This window comes from Anabrus simplex, chromosome 2 (assembly GCF_040414725.1).
Source record: "Anabrus simplex isolate iqAnaSimp1 chromosome 2, ASM4041472v1, whole genome shotgun sequence".
Classification (NCBI taxonomy): Eukaryota; Metazoa; Arthropoda; class Insecta; order Orthoptera; family Tettigoniidae; genus Anabrus; species Anabrus simplex.
The window spans coordinates 200,136,454-200,159,588 of record NC_090266.1 but is presented as its reverse complement, the minus strand read 5'-3'; the positions used below and the strand labels follow the sequence as shown (position 1 = coordinate 200,159,588).

Genomic DNA, 23,135 nt, shown 5'->3' with positions numbered 1-23,135 from the left:
GATTACACTCGACAATGTGGACTTTGTCCACCATTTCGAATCAAACAAAACTTCAACCAGCGTTACTGACCGAGTCGAAAATCAGAAGTGCGATTTTCAACATTCACGACTTCTGCGTGCTTATATGCCAGTCCACTTTCTGACGGATTTTAATTTTGTCTTCATTAGTAAGGAATTTCACATTTTCCGTATCCATAACTAGGCTCACAAGACAAATATGCACCACACTAGTCAATTTCACACAATTATGTTCCTAATCCAGATACAGGCTACCGTACCACACGACAAGTACTAGCTACACTTCACTGTACCACTGAAGACAAAATGAATTTCTACCTTCTGAACTGAATGCGAAATACAAGCACAAACAGGTTCATTCTGCTAATCAGAAATCTTGCTGCTAACTGGGAAGCAAAACTGAACATTCCTGAGGCTAACTGTTTGCTCCCCAAAAGTGCAACTTTTCCTCTGAAGTTCAGGAAGGCCTTTTCCCGTAATCACAAAACTGTGGCGATGGCTCTTACCAGAGTCCTGCAGACAGGCCCAGCCCATGAGCTGCTTCGGCAGTAGGCTGCAATGGGCTTTGAAGGCTCGAACATAAGAAGCCCGTGACGTCATCGCACGGGCCGGTCTGGCCCAGCACTATGTCATTCGTACGTGGTGAGCCAAGGACAGCGCTGTGGTAGTTCTATGGGCTGACTGCTTCAATGTGTACGTGTACTGCGTGTCAGCGGAGTTCGTTGCATTACGGTCGAGTGGAGCCGATCAAATTTGCTGTGGTTTTCAGTTTGACTTCTCTGTCTATCCCATGAAGTAAAAAAAAGGAAGGAACAAACGAACTAAAAACTGCACAATACAAGACTTCTGAACCGGATCCTACACTTAAAAGTCGTATTTGGTTGGTATTCAAGCCTGCAGTTGACAGTGATGGGAAAGACAATTTTGTGTGCTGTACGAACTGCAGTGAACTTTATGTACACACTAGCAGTTAATGTAATAGACAAGAAAATTGTTCCACCGATCAATACATTTATTGTGAATGAATTATTGCACTAGTACCGGTTTCGGCCTATCTTGGCCATCATCAGCTAGCACACAAATTTACAGTCATTAGACAAAATTACAAAGATGTTACGTTAGCAGAGGTGCCAACCTTTGAAGTGGATTATCAGTAATCGCCCTCCGCCCCCGAGAAGAATTTCGAGTCAAGTCCAAAGCATGCTCCTTCCTTGTCGATAATGACACCCCCTTTGCCCTTCCTTCTAGCAATCTATTCGAAAGTATACCATATTACACAATAACATTTGCACACAACCTGTCAGTTCTGTGATAAAACATTAATTGTAGCTTGTTTCTCACGCAGCAGCTGCTTATCAGTGTAGTTTTTCTTGAAGCATCCTTCCCACTGTGATGGCATTTCCGTCCTCTGAACCATAAGCGATTCCAGTGCTAATGTGCTTAATGTAGGCCTTACTTCTTTCCAGGTACACTTAACACAGCAAATACGACATTACTGAAGGATTTATAGTGGAGAAGGGCAGCGCCTGAGCTCCTTCATTCACAATGAATTTTACAGCGCTTGTGGGTAGCAAAGGAAGTCACGATCGAATAAGTATCGTTGCCAACTCACAAGCATTGAAACGAGGACGATTTAGGAGAAAGACTCGAAAGTATTGAAAATTTTTCCTTTTATTTTTACCGTTCAAAATTATTTTTTCGTGATGTCTGCTTTTCCGTAATAATTTCCCCCTTTGACCGTAATTCCGTAATCGTGAGGTGAAATCCGTAATTATTACGGACAATCCGTAATAGTTGGCACCTCTGCGTTAGAGCATCCGGATGTCTAATGAAAAATAGAAGTAAAATATATTGCAGTATGTTGCGTTAAAATATCTCTGATTAAAAGTGGTGATGGTTATAATAAACTAAAACCTATTGATTAAGCATGGACATGAGTACATAAACACATTAAAATATATATGCCACATCATAAGACACTAAAAAATATAGCATATTAAACACATTAAAACATGGTATATTTTAAAAACGTCTATTAAAATTTGAGTTCATGTTGCGTTGCATTCATTCTTCAATACTCTTGTAGTTCTTGTGTTGATTAAGTTGTATTAGGTGATCATCGAGAATGTTCTATGGCTGATATACTTTGTATTGGTATGTTATAAGAACTCTTGTCATTAAAATTTGAAAATTGAGTACTGTGCAATTCAACTGTTGATGTAGTCCAGTAAGATTTATATATACAGCGAGATAGGGTTTAATTTTAGAGCAGTTGGTGGTGACACCTCTCTCGTCTATGCACGTTATACGGTTGTTATTGTTGTTGCTGTGGAGGTTGTGTACCGATAAGTTTGGAGATTTGTTGTGTTCTGCTACGAGTCAGAGATATTTTAACGCAACATACTGCAATATATTTTACTTCTATTTTTCATTAGACATCCGGATGCTCTAACGTAACATCTTTGTAATTTTGTCTAATGACTGTAAATTTGTGTGCTAGCTGATGATGGCCAAGATAGGCCGAAACCGGTACTAGTGCAATAATTCATTCACAATAAATGTATTGATCGGTGGAACATTTTTCTTGTCTATTACATTGAATCCAATCAATACGGAATATGAAACTTATAAATAATAATACACTAGCAGTTACCCGCGGCCTCTCGAGTGGATTTCGTAATTTGATGAAAGTAATCGTTCCTCGGTACTGTACTAAGACATTATTGGAAAATCCCTGAAGTATAAAACCTCACTGAAAAACTGAGTTTCATTTACCCCAGAAACTCTTTGTAAAATAAGTGTGTGGTATTGCCCTTTGGGGCTGAGATGACCATGTGACAAAGAACTGTACACTTGAGAAAGTCTTCTCTCAAGTAAAAAAAAAAAAAAAAAGGTTTCTTTATTTTTAAAGGAGATTACGAATACATATTTCCACATCTGTAACATCTTGCAGGTTTTGAGATATATGTATCCGCATAAAAAAGAATTCAACCCATTTATCAGCCCTTCCTCCACCCCCACCTACGTGGATTTTCCGAAAACAAAAAAGAATGACATGTTTGTTTATTTTTAAAGGACATTCCATGTACCAAGTTCCATGTCTGTAATATGTGAAGCTTTTGACATACACTGTAGATATACGGTACTCATTTTAAAAATTCACCTGCTTTTTCTATTATTTTCATTCCCTTAAGTGTCCGACTCGTTGGCTGAACGGTCAGCGTACTGGCCTTCGGTTCAGAGGGTCGCGGGTTCGATTCCCAGCCGGGTCGGGGATTTTAACCATCATTGGTTAATTCCAGTGGCCCGGGGGCTGGGTGTTTGTGCTGTCCTCAACATCCCTGCAACTCACACACCACACATAACACTATCCTCCACCACAAAAACACGCAGTTCTCTACACATGGCAGATGCCGCCTACCCTCATCGGAGGGTCTGTCTTACAAGGGCTGCACACGGCTAGAAATAGCCACACGAAATTATTATTATTCCCTTAAGTGGTTTTTCCAAAAAAAAAAATGTGTTTATTGATAAAGGAACTGCCCAAATACCAATTATCACGACTGTAACATCTCCAGTTCTTGAGATATTTGTATCCTCATGAAAAGAATTCAAAACCTATTTCAACGCTCCCCCCCCCCCCCACTCTGAAGTTAATTTTACCCCCCAAAATGAGTGTTTTTTATTTTTAAAAGCGATTTCAAATACCCATTTTCATGTCTACATCATCATTAGGTTTTTAGATATAAATATCCTCGTACAAATAATTCAACCAATATTTCAGTCATTTAATCCCCCCTAAACTGGATTTTCCAAATCCAAAAGAATACGTATTTCTTTCTTCTTAAAGGAGACTCTAAATACCAATTTTTACGTCTGTAAAAACTTCAGTTTTTGAGATATCAGTACCCTAATAAAATTAATTCAACCCCCTTTTCAGTCCCCCCCCCCCCATGTTACGTGGTTTTCAAAAAACAAAATAATATCTGTTTTTTTTAATTTTAAAATATTAAAAATATCAATTTTCACATCTGTAACATGTTAAGTGTTTGAGATATACTGTAGATATGCTCATCTTAAGAATTCTCACCAGCCCACATTTCAGTCCTCATACATCTTACACACTAAATGGAATAACCTTGCCATGCTTGTTTCTGCTAAGGCTGTCAGTAACTCAGAGGGAATGTCATCAATTCCAGGTGCCTTGTTCCTATTTAGGTCGTTCACAGCTCTGTCAAACTCTGATCTCAAAATTGGGTCTCCCATTTCATCAGCATCAACAGCCTCTTCTTGTTCCAGAACCAAATTCTCTACATCTTCACCTTCATACAACTGCTGGATATGTTCCTGCCATCTTCCTGCTTTGTCTTTCCCTAGAAGTGGCTTTCCATCTGAGCTCTTAATATTCATACACCTAGATTTCCTTTCTCCAAAGGTTTCTTTGATTTTCCTGTATGCAGCATCTACCTTTCCTAGGACCATACAACCTTTGACATCCTTGCACTTCTCCTTCAACCAATCTTCCTTAGCTACCTTGCACTTTCTATCCACTTCATTCTTTAATCGCCTGTATTCTTTTCTGCCCTCTTCACTTCTAGCATTCTTGTATTTTCATCGTTCATCAATCAGGTCTAGTATCTGCTGAGTTATCCACTGATTCTTAGTTGATCTTTTCTTCCTTCCTAACATTTCTTCAGAAGCCCTGCGGACTTCATTTTTCATGACTATCCACTCTTCCTCTATTGTGTTTCCTTCAGCCTTTTCATTTAGTCCTTTTGCAACATGTTCCTTGAAACAATCCCTCACACTCTTTTCTTTCAACTTGTCTAGATCCCATCTTTTTTCATTCTTTCCTTTCTTCAATTTCTTCAGCTTCAGATGGCATTTCATGACCAACAAGTTGTGGTCAGAGTCCACGCCTGCTCCTAGGAAAGTTTTGCAATCTAACACCTGGTTTCTGAATCTCTGCCTAATCATAATGAAGTCTATTGGATACCTTCCAGTGTCTCTAGGTCTCGTCCATGTATAAAGCCGTCGTTTTTGGTGTTTGAACCAAGTATTGGCAAGGACTAAATTATGATCAGTGCAGAATTCAACCAGTCGACTTTCTCTTTCGTTCCTTTGTCCCAGTCCGAATTCTCCTATTGTATTACCTTCTCTTCCTTGGCCTACCACTGCATTCCACCAGTCTCCCATCACAATTAGATTCTCGTCACCTTTTACATATTGTATTAAATCTTCTATCTCTTCATATATTCTTTCGATTTCCTCATCATCCGCTGAGCTAGTAGGCGTATAGACCTGCACTATTGTGGTGGGCATTGGTTTCGTGTATCTTGACAACAATAATCCTTTCACTATGCTGTTCGTAGTAGCTTACCCGCTGCCCTGTTTTCTTATTCATTATTAAACCAACTCCTGCATTTCCTCTGTTTGATTTTGTGTTCATAATTCCGTAGTTGCCTGACCAAAAATTCTGTTCTTCCTGCCAACGTACTTCACTTATACCAACTACATCTAACTTTAGTCTATCCATCTCCCTTTTCAGATTCTCTAATCTACCACAACGATTCAAACTTCTCACATTCCACGCTCTGACTTGCAGAATGTCAGTATCCATCTTCCTGATGATTGCCCCCTCTCGTGTAGTCCCCACCCGGAGATCCAAATGGGGGACTATTTTACCTCCGGAATATTTTACCCGGGAGGAAGCCATCATCAGTACATCATTCATACAGAGAGAGCTGCATGTCCTCGGGAGTTAGTTACGGCTGTAGTTTCCCGTTGCTTTCAGCCGTGTAGCAGTATCAACACAGCTAAGCCATGTTGAGTATTATTACAAGGCCATATCAGTCAATCATCCAGACTGTCGCCCTTGCAACTTCCAAAAGGCTGCTACCCCCCTTTCGATGAACCATTCATTAGTCTGGTCTCACAACAGATACCCATCCGATATGGTAATGTGATCGTATTAAGCTGTAATAGTGAAAATTTGTTACGTGATAAGCGAGGTATTTTTATATAGATTTAATACGATGAGAATGGGACTAATTTACGACCTGCTAAGCAAGAAAACATGTTAATGAGGAACGCACTAATAAGGTTTCACTATAATACTGTTATTGGCTTAACGTCCCACTAAATACTTTTGCAGTTTTCGGAGATGCCGAGGTGCCGGAAATTAGTCCTGCAGGAGTTCTTTTATGTGCCAGTAAATCTACTGACACAAGGCTAACGTATTTGAGCACCTTCGTATACCACTAGACTGAGCCAGGATCAAACCTGCCAAGTTGGGATCAGAAGGCTAGCACCTCAACCGCCTGATTAACTCAGCCCGGCCTACTGCATTACTTGCAGATAAATCACTAACACTGTCAGAGCCTGTAACCATCTCAGTATTACAACAGTACTATCCCCTTTAGTGCTCTCTAAAAGTAACTCGCTTAGGGCCGGTTTCATCTACGTGGGTTAAACCTTAACCCCGAATTACACAGTTTTAAATCAGAATTTGACTATTCATTCCGTTTCATCAAGGAGGGTTATTTTTAACTCTAGGTTAAGATCAGAATTAAGTTAACCCCTCCTTTCACCTGGGTTAAACTGTTTATTCAAGGTTAAAAGCAAAATGGCCACCGTAAATCACGCGTTTGCTGCCGAGCTGCTTTAATTAGATTTGTTAAATGGTGTTCCTAACAGAAATAGGCCTATAATAAGAAGGAAGGACTTCGATAAATCTGAGGAATAATTTCTAAAGAGATATAGACTGTCAAAAACCATCATCAGTAGTCAAACTTCGCGAGAGGTTAGAATACACAGCTGACCGAAACAAACTAGGGCTTGCAAACTAAACTAGAAACTACGTTGACTGTAATAGTAGCAACACCAGTATTACATAATATTACTGTGGAGACCCAAGATTAACTTCCCCCACATGACCTGACTTTACATCAGTATCTCACAGAAAGGAGAAGTAACAGGAATGTTGGAATTGAGAACAACATTCTTCACATTGATAACGACAGCACTGCAGTGGCATTTAGGAATGTACTTGCACAACAACACTTCAATAGTACAACACTTATGAACATTATACTGTCTATTACAGGTAGTAGTTATACAGAAATGCACTTTGAAACTAAACTTTGTATTTACTTTCGTGTGTGTTATTGCTAATGTGAAGGTGTGCCAACTTTCAAAAAACAACTTTTGACACAGATAAGCTAAAATTCGATATCAGAAAACTAATAGGTAGGGACCTGGAAGAAAAAAAACACCGCATTTGCAATAAATGGAAATTTTTGAATCTTGTACTTCCCATGTGCCCTTTTCTTTTAATTTTACACCATCAGTCTTCTTGCATTCTATAATGCTTTGGTACTTGGTGGCTAATTCAATAAGTAATGCTTTTCCTAAAACAGAAAAATTTGTGTCCCTATTTCTCTCCTGAACTTCTTTCATTTTTCGATCATGATCACGAAAGAATAATATCTACCACGGACCTAAAGAAGAAAACAAAATACAGTGCAAAAAATAAACAAAATAACCATGCAAGAAGTGAGTTTATGATTTCTGATTTTTAGTCACTGCCTCCTTGATTAGTACAGCAGCTGTTTCCAGCAAGGGTTAATGCGGTGTTAGTTAACCCTCTGCTGAAATAGCTTGGTGAAATACGTGACTCATAAGTATGAGTTAAAATATTAACCCTACGTTAACAAACCCAGGGTTAGAATATATTTAACCCGCGTTGTTGAAAAGGGGCCTTACTGACTAAATATGAATACTCACTGTATTAAACTGCGAGAACTGTGGCAAGGAGAAATGCTTCAGCATGTTGTGCTCAGGTGAGGCGAGAGATGCACGGCGAGGAGAACAACTTAATTGAAATTGTATTGAATAGGCGGAATAGAAAAATAAAATAATAATCATTTGTATGCAAATTATAGCAAATTTCAACACAGGTCTAAACATGAGAATAGTTACATATAATGAGGAACAACTCCAACATGTTTTTGGCCTTATATACAAATTATTACATCAGACAACCTTAGATTTCCATGCATATGCTCATATACTGTATTATTTTAATGTACTTATACAACTCTTATTTCTACAAATTTATTTCTGACATCTCATCTGAAATCTATACTGGAAATATCAGAAAGTAGCTTAATTCTCAGTGAAGATCACACCAGAGTACAGCAAAATAATTTTAAGGCCTCAACAGGTTTCCAATTAAGTGAGAGAATGGGGGAACCAGATTATGGAGCATCAGGATATGGAACAAAAAGAGAGTGAAGGCCAATGAAAGGAACAGAAATGCACAGTCCACTCAAACATGCAAAGGAAGCAGGTATACAGCAAAAACCTTGTTAAGATGTTTCTGCAGGGGACAAGGAAAAAGAACATAAGCCAGGAAATGTACTACTGAATACACAAAAACTATCCAACAAGGATGTGGAAACATTTTTTTGACATGAGAGCATTTTATGTCGTGTATCTGCGGATGGAGTGAAAGCTGTATCTATCATTTTTAAGGATGAGGAGAGAAGTAAAAGGTGTGAAAAACACAAGAGAACAAATATGAAAACCTTTTCTGCTGGGGCTTAAAAAATAACAGTGCAATGAAAGGTGTGAAAAACACCAGGCAATACATACGGAAACATTTGCCCGGAGGCCCATAAAAACACCGAAGTATTATTGCAGATCACACTTTCTAAAACAAATGTTATAAAGATTTCATTTTGGACTATTGGGTTATTAAATGTTATTTTCTGGTCACTCTCTAACAAAGAATTGGAGGTTACACTCAACCACATGCAACTGTGAGAGAACGACTTTGGCTGCCATAACTTTGACCAACTCGAGTGATTGAGTCGAAACTCAACATTTGCGCCACCTCTACATACTGAAAGATGCAGATGCCAGTGCACTTTCTGACAGATTTTAATTTTGTCTTCATTAGTAAGCAATATCAAGACTTTTCTGTATTCATAACTAGGCTATCACAAATGTCTTGTCCAGATGTAGGCTATCATGCAACAAATATTCACTACCCTTCACTGCACCACTCGATACAAAATAAATGTCCCGCTTATGAATGGAATGCAAAATACAAGCACAAATACGCTCACTGCATTATTCAGCAATATTGCTGCCAACCAGCAAGCAAAACTGAACATTCTTGAAACTAACGACTTGTTCCCCGAAGGTACGACTTCTCCTGTGATGTCCAGGAATTCAAGGCCTTTTCCAGTTTTAACACAACTGTGGTGAGGGCTCTTACCTGAGCTGGAAATCACGTTCGTTTCACAAGGGATGACAAATAACATTTTCAGGGCAAAGAAAAATGTGATCGTACTAAGCGGCAATACCAAAAATTTATGACTCGATAAGCAAGGTATTTTTGACAATCGGGACTTTGAACTTACGACGTGCAAAGCAGAAAAATATGTTAATGAGGAACGCACTAACAAGGTTTCACTGTATAACAAAAAAACCTGTTAAGGGGATGGAAAGGATGGCTGGAAGTTGACCTTTCATAGTTATTCACTCTTCTCAGTTGTGAATAATCTCCAATTACTTTTTTCCTTACTTTTACTGTTCTATGGACATAAGGTGCAAGGTTAGCTAGCTGTAAGTACTGGTCATGAGGCACAGGTACCACACTCAATTATTCAAATTCCACCCAATAACTACTATCGACTGTGGAAAATGGGAGGCCATTTCCATTGCAGTTTTCATCAAGGAATTATTTTTTGCCTAGTACAAGTAATGGTTAATGAAGTAAATTTTCTGTGGAGTGTACGGTAGTGCATTGAGTGGGTGGAATAACGTGATAATATAGCAGCCACTTGGTTGGACAATTTTGAGCAGCTTCTCAAAGCCAAAAAGTTTCCCATTTGACATAGAAAGTAGTCCTCTTACTAACACACATGACAGCACATACTATAGAAAGCAATAACATACCAATGAATCCATGTTTATGTCCCCTTCAGGAGCAATCATAGTCTGAACCATGAACTTGTGTTTGTTTTTCTCATTAGGATCAAACTCAAAGGGCTGTAGACAAACTGAAAAGGGAGAAATACAGAACACTTATGATATCAAAGATATTTATGGTAATGGAAGGCCATTACAATAACTTTATATAAACATGTACAGTACAAGTAATCTAATATTAACATATCTAGGGGGGGGGAATAAAATTGAACACTGCAGCCAGTGTGTGTTTACCATAAATCAGTACAATCTTATCTGGTTCACAAGAATAAATTATCTCTGTGTCATTTATTGCTTAAATCAACTCTACTATGAGCACGAAAATTGACCAGATTCAGGACACCTTATTCCTAATCTATTCCAAACATTTGTTGATGTGTGTGAGCTTACTCCTATAGAATTAATTTCTTCTATTAGAGACAAACAAGTACATATAATTTAACACACAATTAAGGATACACATAGCAGCCCTTAATAAGCAGGACATTAAAACAGTTAAATGCACATGCATTAATGAGACAGCAGAGAGAACATAACTTTTTTAAGGACCTGTACAATATCTATTAATGAAGACCATCCTTTCTTCATCCATTAAGCCTATTTTATGAGGATGTTCAAAAAATACCTTGTGATGCAATTTTTCCTTAGGCAAGCTCTTCCTGGAGGGATATTTTTATATCAGAACAGAATGGGAAAAACTGTAAAAAGCTTTATCATATTTTACCAACAGTATTTCTTATACCTTGGTAACTACTCCCTTATTTGAGGGCATCCTGAATTTTAAAGAAACCTTGAAAATGCTCCCAACTTCTAAAAACAATGCAATATTTTCTCATTATCTTGCTTAAATGATGTGTATGAAACTTGATTTTGTCCCCATATTCACAGTATTTTTGCATCAGTCCCTTGGAAAAGCCCAAAGCAAAATGAAGCTTCCACCTTAGTCCCAGTCCACCCTCACCAATGACTGTGACAATATGGAAGCTGCTCAGGAATGGGTGATGCTGAGTAATGACACAGAGTGCAAAGAATGCATCCGAGTATTACAGGGTCAATCGTGCCCGGCGAGCAAAACAGTGGCAAAATACCTCACTCCTCTTCTTGCCTAGCATACCTCAATTTAGCACTACTATTGGTTTCTGTAGTTTTCTTATAACTGCCTCTGGTGTTAACAATCCAACCAGCCTCTGGGCTGTTGACCTAAAAGACTCAACTGACAATCTGAGATAGTTTACTTTTAATCTACATATTATGTAGTTCATTTCTCTTCTGCAATTTGCAATAATGATACTGCAACAAAATTGCTTAAAATTGCTCATCTAACCACATAAATCTTAAAATTATTTTGAGTTCTTAGCAAAGTAGTTTTCTTTTTTAAATCAATTTCTCTATATTGTGTATTCTTTGTCTTCAGGCAGCTTCTATGTGGATCAAGAATTTAAAATTACAATGCCTGCCTATAATAGCTATCAATCTCACTTGTTAAATAACCATTCTTCTTAGTGAAACTGAAATGCTACAGCTTCCATACTTCATAAAACTAAGTATTCAATTCCCAAGTTCTAGCCATCTCACAATTTCCTTTCTTAGCTCGGGTTTACTTCACACACATTAAGGGCAAGTTCCTGTTTATCTCGGGTGGCAGCGCCCAAAAATACCCCTATGCTGCCCCATTGTAATGTTCGATGTATTTATCACACATTTTGAATCCAAACCTGTGTTATTCCAAAGTTGTATTTTGGCCAAAAAATTTCCATAACAGAATCTGAATATTACAAATGCAAACTCGTGTCCTCATACCGACCGAGGTGGTGCAGCTATTGTTAGGCACACCCCCGTTGGAGGTGAGCTGCATGTACCATTACAACCACATAACAGCCCTCCTGCCATTCTTAAATTTCTGGCCCCCGAGGACGGCAGCTAATAACACCAACCGTTACGCTACAGAAGCTGACAGAATCTGAATATTAATTTGAACCCACTATGGTATATCGTTGCAATAGCACTAACTTCTAAAGCCGGTTTGACAAGTACAGTCCTAGAAATTGGGTGTGCACTCACCCACCATCTCCTGGTTGTTAGTGCAAAATTTTTTAAAGCTTTGAAATTTAGGGTGTTGTTTACATGGATGAGCATTGTTTTCTGTTATTCCACCACAGATAACTTCTAGTGCATTGCAGTAGTTACATCTGAGATAAAATTAGTGAAGTTAGTAGCTGAAAGAATTAGGCCTATATGCTCTTGTCCTGGATGTGAGTTTTGTGCAGTGGTGATAATTTGCAGACTTAAGTGCTCCAACTGTAGTATAAATCAGACCCCACAGGACACCTGTTCACAGTATTTCCATGTTCTAAAATCTTTAATAAAACCAACAAACTGCAGGGACTTAATACAGCTTTCCCTGAAAAAGTTGTAACTAAACCAAGAAATAGAGTTAAAAACTGGTTTACGCCTGATTTGGGTAAAATGCGTAGCATTATGTTTGCTTATTATAATAAGTATAAAGTAAATAATAGGATAAAGAAATATTCAAAAACTACAGGAAAGTATATAAAAAACCATATACACGAGGCTAAACTTGCAGCAAATGACAGGTATATCCAAAGTGCAAACAATAAATGCAAAGCTGCATGGTCTATCATAAGAAGTGCTGGTCAAACTTTAAATAACAAAGATGCGATTCCTCTAGAACCTGATCAGTGTAGTAGGTATTTTATGAAAGCACATGTGATCACGATAACAGCATTTCATTAGATGGGGATGCAAGTAAACATAATTTCTTAGACTGGTTGCATAACTTTGATCTTTCCTCAAATGTATTGAATAAGGATTTTAGGTGGGTGGAAGTAAATCTGCAAACAGAAGTATTGTTACAAATTTGAATTCATCTAGTAGCGAAGACATTTATGGTCTCTCCAACAATACAATCAAAGCAGTTATTGACATGATATTAATGCCATTGACATTTTTAATAAATTTAATGCTTAGACAAGGTGTTTTTCCTGAGTGTTTAAAGATGTCTAAAGTGATACCTATCTTTAAAAAGGGGGATAGAATGTGCCCATCAAATTATTGCCCTATAACAATAGTACCCATTCTGAGCAAATTATTGAATCCTGTATATTTATACAACTCAACAAATACTTTTTCAAAAATAATTTGCTTTACAAAAAACAGTTTGGATTTAGAAAGGGTCATACAACGATAAAAGCAGTTGAATGTGCCATCAAAGACATATTAAATAATTTCAAGAATAAAACAGTCACACGTGCTACATTAATTGACCTGACAAAAGCTTTTGATTGTGTCTCGCATGAAATCTTAATTCATAAGCTCAGTTATCAAGGCGTAAGAGGTCATGAAATGCACAGTTGAAGTATTTGCCAAAGCAAATATACCTCTGGAAAAGCTGGAAAGCAAAGAGCTAAGAGCCTGGATTACCGAGTTTTCAAATAAAGAGCTGCCATGTGTGAGAACTCTACGTGAAGTATATTTACCGGGTAAGTTTCGATTTCATTGATCAGCTACGGTTTAGGTATTACGACATCGAAACCAAGCGCAACATTGAAGGATACCGAATTTGAGTGCTATTTCCATATCGAAATATCTTACCCATACCCAATTCTAGGTGTAAGGCTCATTTCTAAAGATAATAGGCAACTTGATATATTCGGAGTGTACAGACCGGGAAAGGGTAGCACTGACGCAGATTCGGAATTATTTGGTAGGATAGTCGGCTCAGTGGGAAACAACATGGAAAGAAATGTGATTGTTGCGGGAGATCTGAATTTGCCAGATGTCTATTGGGAAGGAAATGCGAACGACAGGAAGCATGACCAACAAATGGCAAATAAGTTAATACAGGAAGGACAGCTGATTCAGAAAGTGATGGAACCAACCAGAGGGAAAAATATCCTGGATGTGGTGCTGATAAAACCAGATGAGCTCTATAGGGGAACTGAAGTAATAGATGGTATTAGTGATCATGAAGCTGTTTTTGTCATAGTTAAAAATAAATGTGATTGAAAGGAAGGTCTTAAAAGTAGGACTATTAGGCAGTACCATATGGCTGATAAAGCAGGCATGAGGCAGTTTCTAAAAAGTAACTATGATCGGTGGAAGACGGTAAATAAAAATGTAAACAGACTCTGGGATGGGTTAAAGAAATTGTTGAGGAATGCAAAAACAGGTTTGTACCTTTAAGGGTGGTAAGGAATGGTAAACACCCACCCTATTATAATAGAGAAATAAAGAGACTAAGAAGGAGGTGCAGACTGGAAAGAAAGAGAGTTAGAAATGGCTTTGGAAGTAAGGAGAAATTGACGGAACTTACTAAAAATTGAATCTAGCAAAGAAGGCAGCTAAGGATAACATGAGGGCAAGCATAATTGGCAGTCATACACATTTTTGTGAAAAATGGAAGGGTATGTATAGGTATTTTAAGGCAGAAACAGGTTCCAAGAAGGATATTCCAGGAATAATTAATGAACAAGGAGAGTGTGTATGTGAGGATCTTCAAAAAGGCAGAAGTATTCAGTCAGCAGTATGTAAAGATTGTTGGTTACAAGGATAATGTCCAGATAGAGGAGGAGACTAAGGCCAAAGAAGTATTAAAATTTACATATGATAACAATGACATTTACAATAAGATACACAAGTTGAAAACTAGAAAAGCAGCTGGAATTGATCAGATCACTGGGGATATACTAAAGACAATGGGTTGGGATATAGTACCATATCTGAAGTACTTATTTGATTATTGTTTGGTCAGAGGAGCTATACCAGATGAATGGAGAGTTGCTATAGTAAGCCCTGTGTATAAAGGAAAGGGTGATGGACATAAAGCTGAAAATTACAGGCCAGTAAGTTTGACGTGCATTGTATGTAAGCTTTGGGAAGGCATTCTTTCTGATTATATTAGACATGTTTGTGAAATTAATAACTGGTTCGATAGAAGGCAGTTCGGTTTTAGGAAAGGTTATTCCACAGAAGCTCAACTTGTAGGATTCCAGCAAGATATAGCAGATATCTTGGATTCTGGAGGTCAAATGGACTGTATCGCGATTGACCTGTCTAAAGCATTTTGATAGGGTGGATCATGGGAGACTACTGGCAAAAATGAGTGCAACTGGACTACACAAAAGGGTGACTGAATGGGTTGCTATATATCTAGAAAATAGATCTCAGAGAATTACAGTAGGTGAAGCTTTATCTGACCCTGTAATAATTAAGAGGGGAATTCCTCAAGGCAGTATTATCGGACCTTTATGTTTTCTTATATATATATAAATTATATGAGTAAAGGAGTGGAATCGGAGGTAAGGCTTTTTGCGGATGATGTTATTCTCTATAGAGTAATAAGTAAGTTACAAGATTGTGAGCAACTGCAGAATGACCTCGAAAATGTTGTGAGATGGACAGCAGGCAATGGTATGTTGATAAACGGGGTTAAAAGTCAGGTTGTGAGTTTCACAAATAGGAAAAGTCCTCTCAGTTTTAATTACTGCGTTGATGGGGTGAAAGTTCCTTTTGGGGATCACTGTAAGTATCTAGGTGTTAATATAAGGAAAGATCTTCATTGGGGTAATCACATAAATGGGATTGTAAATAAAGGGTACAGATCTCTGCACATGGTTATGAGGGTGTTTAACGCGTTGTAGTAAGGATGTAAAGGAGAGGGCATGTAAGTCTCTGGTAAGACCCCAACTAGAGTATGGTTCCAGTGTATGCGACCCTCACCAGGATTACCTGATTAAAGAACTGGAAAAAATCCAAAGAAAAGCAGCTCGATTTATTCTGGGTGATTTCTGACAAAAGAGTAGCATTACAAAAATGTTGCAAAGTTTGGGTTGGGAGGAATTGAGAGAAGGAAGAAGAGTTGCTCGACAAAGTGGTATGTGGAAATTCTAAGTTCCCATGAAGGGAATTAGATTCTTTTCCACCAATACAGCATATCAAAAATCAGATCAAAAATTAGATGGATGGCTTTTCCGGCATTTGCTCTATTGGTGGAAAAGAATCTAATTCCCTTCATGGGAACTTAGAATTTCCATTTGGAATTGCTAGGCGGGCATTATTTCCATTGTGGAGTTTTATCTCCCGTATGCAGTTATCAGACTGTGCTTCATAAATAAGCTTCTGATAAGTTCACCTGCATACACCCCAGCGTCAGTGGGTAGGGTCTGACACATCCCACTCTGAAGAGTCTAGTGTCAGACCTAAGACGAAACGCTGGTTAATAGAGCAAACGCCGGAAAAGCCATCCATCTAATTTTTGATCTGATTTAAGTGGTATGTTCCGAGCTGTCAGCGGAGAGATGGCGTGGAATGACATTAGTAGACGAATAAGTTTGAGTGGCGTTTATAAAAGTAGGAAAGGTCACAATATGAAGATAAAGTTGGAATTCAAGAGGACTAATTGGGGCAAATATTCATTTATAGGAAGGGGAGTTAGGGATTGGAATAACTTACCAAGGGAGGCGTTCAATAAATTTCCAATTTCTTTGAAATCATTTAGGAAAAGGCTAGGAAAACAACAGATAGGGAATCTGCCACCTGGGTGACTGCCCTAAATGCAGATCAGTATTGATCAGTGATCCAGTAGTTTTGAATTATTTTGTTATAATTTAAGCTCTTTCTTCCTTTCTAGAAGTTGTATCTGACCACCAGAAAAGAACAGCAGATGCTCTAGTGGGGAAGAACATCAACATACTCCGTGATGAAACTACAGATAGAATGGGCCGTTGTGTTGTGTTTTTATCATTATATTCCAAGTCCCAGCCGAATCGAAAAGAGAGCTGCACGTTGTTTCTGTGAACTATCTTGATGCAGGAAATGCTACACTAGTGCTGTTTTAGAAGCTGTGCACAGTTATAGTGTACCATATGATGCAGTTAAAGTGTTTGTTAGTGACAGTGCCCCGTACATGACCCGGGGTTATGAAACATTAAGTGTGGTCATAGGGGATCATTTGATGCATGTACAGTGCTGGGCACTTAAGATCAGCTTGGTTGGCAATAGCTGGGTCGCAGTGATGAGAGATTTAAATCATGTGGTTGCGATGATAAAGTCCGCATTTTTGAAAACAAGAAAGCGAAAATATATTTACAATTCTTAACATCAAAATATGGTGCTTCAAAGGAAGCAAAGCATTAACTGCAGTTCAAAGTTCAGCATATTTGCTAAATACTGTCTTAAGTTGTTGTGGACCCCAACGAACAATGTAGATAGCGAGCGCGTGTTGTCTCATTACAACACAGTGTTTACAGACAGACGGTGCAATTTGAAAGAAAGCGATGCCAAAGTAATGACAATGCTATCGTTTGAACAATGAATTTGTATTGTGTGTGAACCAAGGACAATAATTGCACTTCATAAACTTGGAATCGTTAAAATTAATAACACCATACGCTTATTTTAACTTTGTAAGTAGATGCTAATTTTGGAAAAATAAGTGCTAATTTTGGAAAAAATAGATGCTAATTTTGAAACGAATAGATGCTAATTTTTCTGGTCCCTAATAATTACAGAAGAATCTCACCTCTCCGTTGCATATAAGATATTTTCAAAAGCACTCAAGCATAGAGTGGAGCCTCATCTGGACAAGCAGGTAAGTGAATACCAAGCAGGATTTCGAAAAAGACACTCGTGTGCAGAACCAATTTTCATCTTGAAATCACTGATAAAAATAAGGGCGAAGAGGCAAAAGAGGTTGGTCATGACCTTTGTAGATTTCAAGAAAGCATACGATTCTGTAGACTGTACAACACTTAATACTCTCAAGGAATTCGGATTGGATGATAAATCCATAGCTGTGACACAACCGACTCTCACGGACACATACTCCCGAGTAAAATTTATGGGGGAGCTCTCAGAAAAGTTTGAGATCAAAACAGGGCTCAGACAGGGGAATGGCCTCTCCCCACTAATTTTCAACTGTGTGATGGAGAAAGTCGTCTGGGAATGGAGGAAGAAACTGGCTAAGAGAAACTATCAAAACGGAGTGAGAATTGGTTGTAAAGCTACCGGTATTACAGTTGATTGCCTGGCCTTAGCTGATGTGCTCTTTGCAGACGATCTTCAAACGGCAGCAAAGCAGATTGAAGTAGCTGCTAAGACTGGTCTAAAGATCTCGTTCGAGAAAACTAAATACATGGACTCTGAGAAGATTGATCCAACCCGTAAGATAGTGACACCATATGGAGATACAAAAAATATGTAACGTCCCAGAATTAATGCAAGGAATGTAAAAACTTACTTGGTGTTTTTAGATTAGATACAATGAAACAATATGCCTGTACAGCAATTATAAACACTAGTGTATGTAAGTGTAAACTTTATCTCAGTTTTATAATTAATAATGTTATTTGCTTTACGTCCCACTAACTACTTTTTAAGGTCTTCGGAGACGCCGAGGTGCCGGAATTTAGTCCCGCAGGAGTTCTTATACGTGCCAGTAAATCTACCGACACGGGGCTGTCGTATTTGAGCACCTTCAAATACCACCGGACTGAGCCAGGATCGAACCTGCCAAGTTGTGGTTAGAAGGCCAGCGCCTTAACCGTCTGAGCCACTCAGCCTGGCAGTTTTATAATTAATGTGAACAAGTGTAAAATCCACTTGATGTTCAATAACCTAACAAAGTTATGTACCTCACACAATGGTATTTTTAAGCCAATAGATGAATCCACTAATATATCAACAAACAATCACAATATCTGATTCAATTGGACTATTAATGAAGGTACAATCTCCCACATGTGATGTTTTTGTAATTATATAAATCTTTTTGTGTGTCAGCTGAGGATGATCCCCTAGGGATCAAAACCGGTACTGACAGAATTTACTACTTTAGTAAAAAAATTAATGTATTAATAAGGTGGAGACTTCTCAATTACTTTTATGTTGTAGTATCTATCAATGCAGGCGTGAAGCTAATAGATTATAACCATATGGAGATGTCGAGAGAACTACAAAATTCAAGTACCTTTGTCAACTTCTAACCCCCAATGGTAATGAGAATGAAGCACTGAAGGAAAGAGCTAGGAAGACTGAATGGGTTTTTAAACTGAGTCAGGATACTTACAAATACAAATCCCTCTCATTCGAGGCAAAACTCAGACACTACAGCACAGTAGTTACACCAGCATATCTCTATGCAGCGGACACACTTTCTAAGATAGAAGACCCCTTAATTGAGAAGAAAGAAAGAAAGAAAGAAAGAAAGTTCCTCAGGAAGATCTTAGGACCAAAGATTGTCGCTAGAGAATTTCCCTTCCATCTGAGGTCCAACAAGGAAATGTATGAGAGGATTGAGAAGATAACCACCAAAATGAAGAGAATGAGCCCAGACAGACTGGCATATAAATTAATTATTCTTCAAGAAAAATGGAAAACTCATCCCCGCTGGTTGAACGAAGTGCATAAAGATCTCAACAAAAGAGATATTGCCCACAGAGATTCAAAATAGAAATATCTTCAGACAGAAAGTTGCAGAACTGAGGGATAATCCAGAGAAACGACCTGCTATACCACGGAACATCTTGGTGAAAGAATGCAAAGGAGGAGCCGAAGGTTTGGAGAGAATGTAAAGAGAATGGTATTACCTTTAGGAAGAAACGCGGCAAGTAGCAGGTGTATTCGTAGCCCAAAGTTGGCTGTATCGAAAGAAAGAAAAAAAATTCTATAAATCAGGTGTTTATATGCTTAAATGTAGTAGCTGTCCATCCACCTAGTTCGGCCAAACACGTAGAAACTTTGACACGAGGTACTTAGAACATGTAAATTCATGTAAATATAATAGATTTTCAGCTGTGGGAAAACATATGGTGGACAAACCATAAATTCACCAATACTGATCAGCATCTAAAAATCTTAAAAATGGTAAATAAGGGCTCTCTGCTCAATATCTTTGAGAATTGTTTCATCCACCTGGATCAATTCTTTAATCCCAATTTCAACCTTAATGAAATACCTGATCTATTAATTCCTATTTTCAATCAAAAGAAATTAAGTACTTTAAACCCTCTTCTTTCCCTCCAGCAATCACCCACCATTCCACTTCCCTCAGCCACACCTTACGCATTTTTAAATTTTTTTTTTCTTCTTTTATGACTGCATAGGATCACTTTAGTCAGTCCATCGTTCAGGTCTCTTTGAAGGGATTGTTCGGGCTTTGCGGTCCTCCCAGTACTTCTGCAGACGCTCCAATCTTTGTGCCTCTTCCTCGGTTGAAAATATGCGTATTGTTGGTTTGTTTCGTGTAGGGTAAAGTGGAGGTTTGTATTCTAGAGTTTTGTATTCAATTTTATCTTATTTGTAGTGTCTTCTGTTATAAGGCCTATTTTCTTCAGATCCTCTCTTACTTCTCTGATCCATTTACATTGTGTTGTGGTATTTTTGAGACGAGATTGTTTCAGAAGTCTCGAATCCTGCAAACTCATGATATGTCCAAAGAATCCCAGTCTCCTGTTACGCATAGTATCTGTAACGGGTTCTAGCCCTTTGTACACAATTTTGTTGGGCATTATCTGCCACTGTCCATCTTTCTGGTATTTTATGTTGATGCAGGTTCTTCCAATCCTCCTTTCAATTTTCTGAAGTCTGTCAGTCTTTGATTATTCATTCAGGTGAAAAAGTGTTTCTGCTGCATATGTAGCTTCCACTTTTATAATTGTGTTGTAGCGTTTTATTTTTACATTTACTGATGGAGATTTCTTTTTTTAGATATCCCATGTTGATTTTTGTGTTTTAGCTAATCTATTTGTTCCTGTTTGGATTGATTTTTTTTTTTCATTTAGGTTATACGTTATTACTTCTCCAAGATATTTAAACCGAGTTACTATTTTGATTTTATTACCATTTATGGTAACTCCTTTTAGTTGTGTTGGATTTTGGGGCATAATTTCCATTTTTTCAAATGATATTTTATTTTTTATTTTTGTGTTTTTTTTATTATACTTTTTCCCCTCCATGCTTGTTTCCACCATGTTGGAAACAAATGAACATCTCAACTCTTTTCCATCAACATCATTCTGTTCATACTTGTTTCAGCTGAGCTGAGTTCTAGAAGATTCTTCAAGTGCTGGTATTTTAGTGTTTCACCTGGTCTTCTGTTAGGTGCAGTCTTCCAATTGCAGGAAAGCTGAGAGCTTGCACAGGACATGTGATTGTGATGAGTGTTTTTAAAATCTTTACTTGTCTTGAATTTCATGCTTGCTTCATATAAATTTATTTATAAATGTCTTGCTTCATTTTTAACTGATGATTGTCTCTGGTAAGACCAAGACTAGTTTAAACAATTATATGTAACTTTTTTAAGGTTACAACAAACAGTATTGAATATGTGCAAACCTTCAGCTTTTGTTTTAACTAGGCTGTAAACTACTTCCATTCCAGTAATTAGCGAAGTGAGTCAATCCTCCATGTTATACTAATGTGCTACTTTTCAATTTTGATTTGGCTGACATGATACTTGTAACAAACCAGGAACAACTTTAATGAAATCATTGTTGTGCTCCAACAAAACAAAAATGTCCAGAATGTATTTTTCATAGATGGTCTCTGGGGCACAGAAAAACATTTAGGATATATAATACAAAAGTGATTCAATTTAGAGCTTCATGCATTATCAGTAACATGGACAGGAATAGTTGCTGTTTTGCTGCCCAGCAGTTGAACAGTGCACATCACATTTAAAATCCCTCTAAATTTAAATGAGAGTTTGGTGTCTGGATCAAAATTAAAGTCCAAAGCAACTGGCAATATATATATATTTTTTTTTTCTAGTTGCTTTACGTCGCACTGACACAGATAGGTCTTATGGCGACGATGGGAGAGGAAAGGCCTAGGAATTGGAAGTGGTCGTTGCATTCATTAAGGTGCAGCCCCAACATTTGCCTGGTGTGAAAATGGGATACCACGAAAAACCATCTTCACGGCTGCCGACAGTGGGGTTCGAACAACTGGCAATATTAGATTAGCACAGCTCAATATGGGATAAAGCCCCAATGGCAAATATGTTGTTCATTAATGTATGTGAATCATCTTCTAAAATATATCATAGGTAATGTCATTCCTTTCCTTCTGGTGAAATATTTATTGTTCTTGGAGCTGATTTCATAAAGGTTTTGCTCATTTTGCCACATGGTTTTTGCCAAACAATTACTAATTTAAAATTGTATTAAATACTTTCTTCATTCACCTTTCTGCAAAATACGCTGTTTACAAAATATATGTACGTATTTGTTAATACTATTCTAGGAAAATTTTCGTTGGGATTAAGAATGTCCTGAACTTTATTCAGCACGGTCAGGACTCTGTTAGACTGTGAAGAATTTAAATTGTTTTATCAGAATTTAATAGAAGGTTGTACTTCATTTCAGTATTCCTTAACTACAAAAACTGACTTCTGATGGAGGTATAAGCAAGGAATCATGTATCAAACAAGGTGTTAATGCCACAAGTAATGATGTAAAGTTAAAAAGACTTGAGACAATTCAAACATTCAGATGCTCTCTTTTGTTGCTGTAATTTTTTACCAAGATGTATTTTATTTAATAAATGTAAGCTACTGTACTTCAATTTGGTATTTTTATTTATTTTTTTTTAATTTTTATTTTTTTGCCATTTGCCTGTATCCTCCCAAAGTGATCTTTTTAAAAATGCCTCAAATTTTACATCAACGCTGTACAGGAATGGTCCACCATGGAATTCCTCGTTTCTACCGACTGGGTTCTGGGTAATTTGGGGGCAATATTTACGAAGCATGGCTTATCGGTACATTAATAATAATGTTATTTGCTTTACGTCCCACTAACTACTATTTTAAGGTCTTCGGAAACGCCGAGGTGCCGGAATTTAGTCCTGCAGGAGTTCTTTTACGTGCCAGTAAATCTACCAACACGGGGCTGTCTTATTTGTGCACCTTCAAATACCACCGGACTGAGCCAGGATCGAACCTGCCAAGTTGGGGTTAGAAGGCCAGCGCCTTAACCGTCCGAGCCACTCAGCCCGGCTATCGGTAGATTAACAACAGGGTCGCAGGACAATGTACAATTTATTCACCTGTGACATGAGGTCTCATTTGAAGTAAGACTAAGTTGTCCCTTGTCGGCAAC

At 37.9% G+C, this 23,135-nt stretch overlaps 1 protein-coding gene across 3 annotated transcripts in view; it reads right to left on the bottom strand.

Annotated features, from left to right (window-relative positions):
* Positions 1–23,135, bottom strand: part of Vap33 (VAMP-associated protein 33kDa) — a 189,222-nt gene that overhangs the window by 54,181 nt on the left and 111,906 nt on the right. For all 3 annotated transcript variants that reach the window (XM_067140500.2, XM_067140501.2, XM_068226133.1), the window contains one exon: positions 9,985–10,088. In XM_067140500.2, the coding sequence (XP_066996601.1) occupies positions 9,985–10,088 (104 nt within the window). The remainder of the gene's footprint in view (positions 1–9,984; positions 10,089–23,135) is intronic.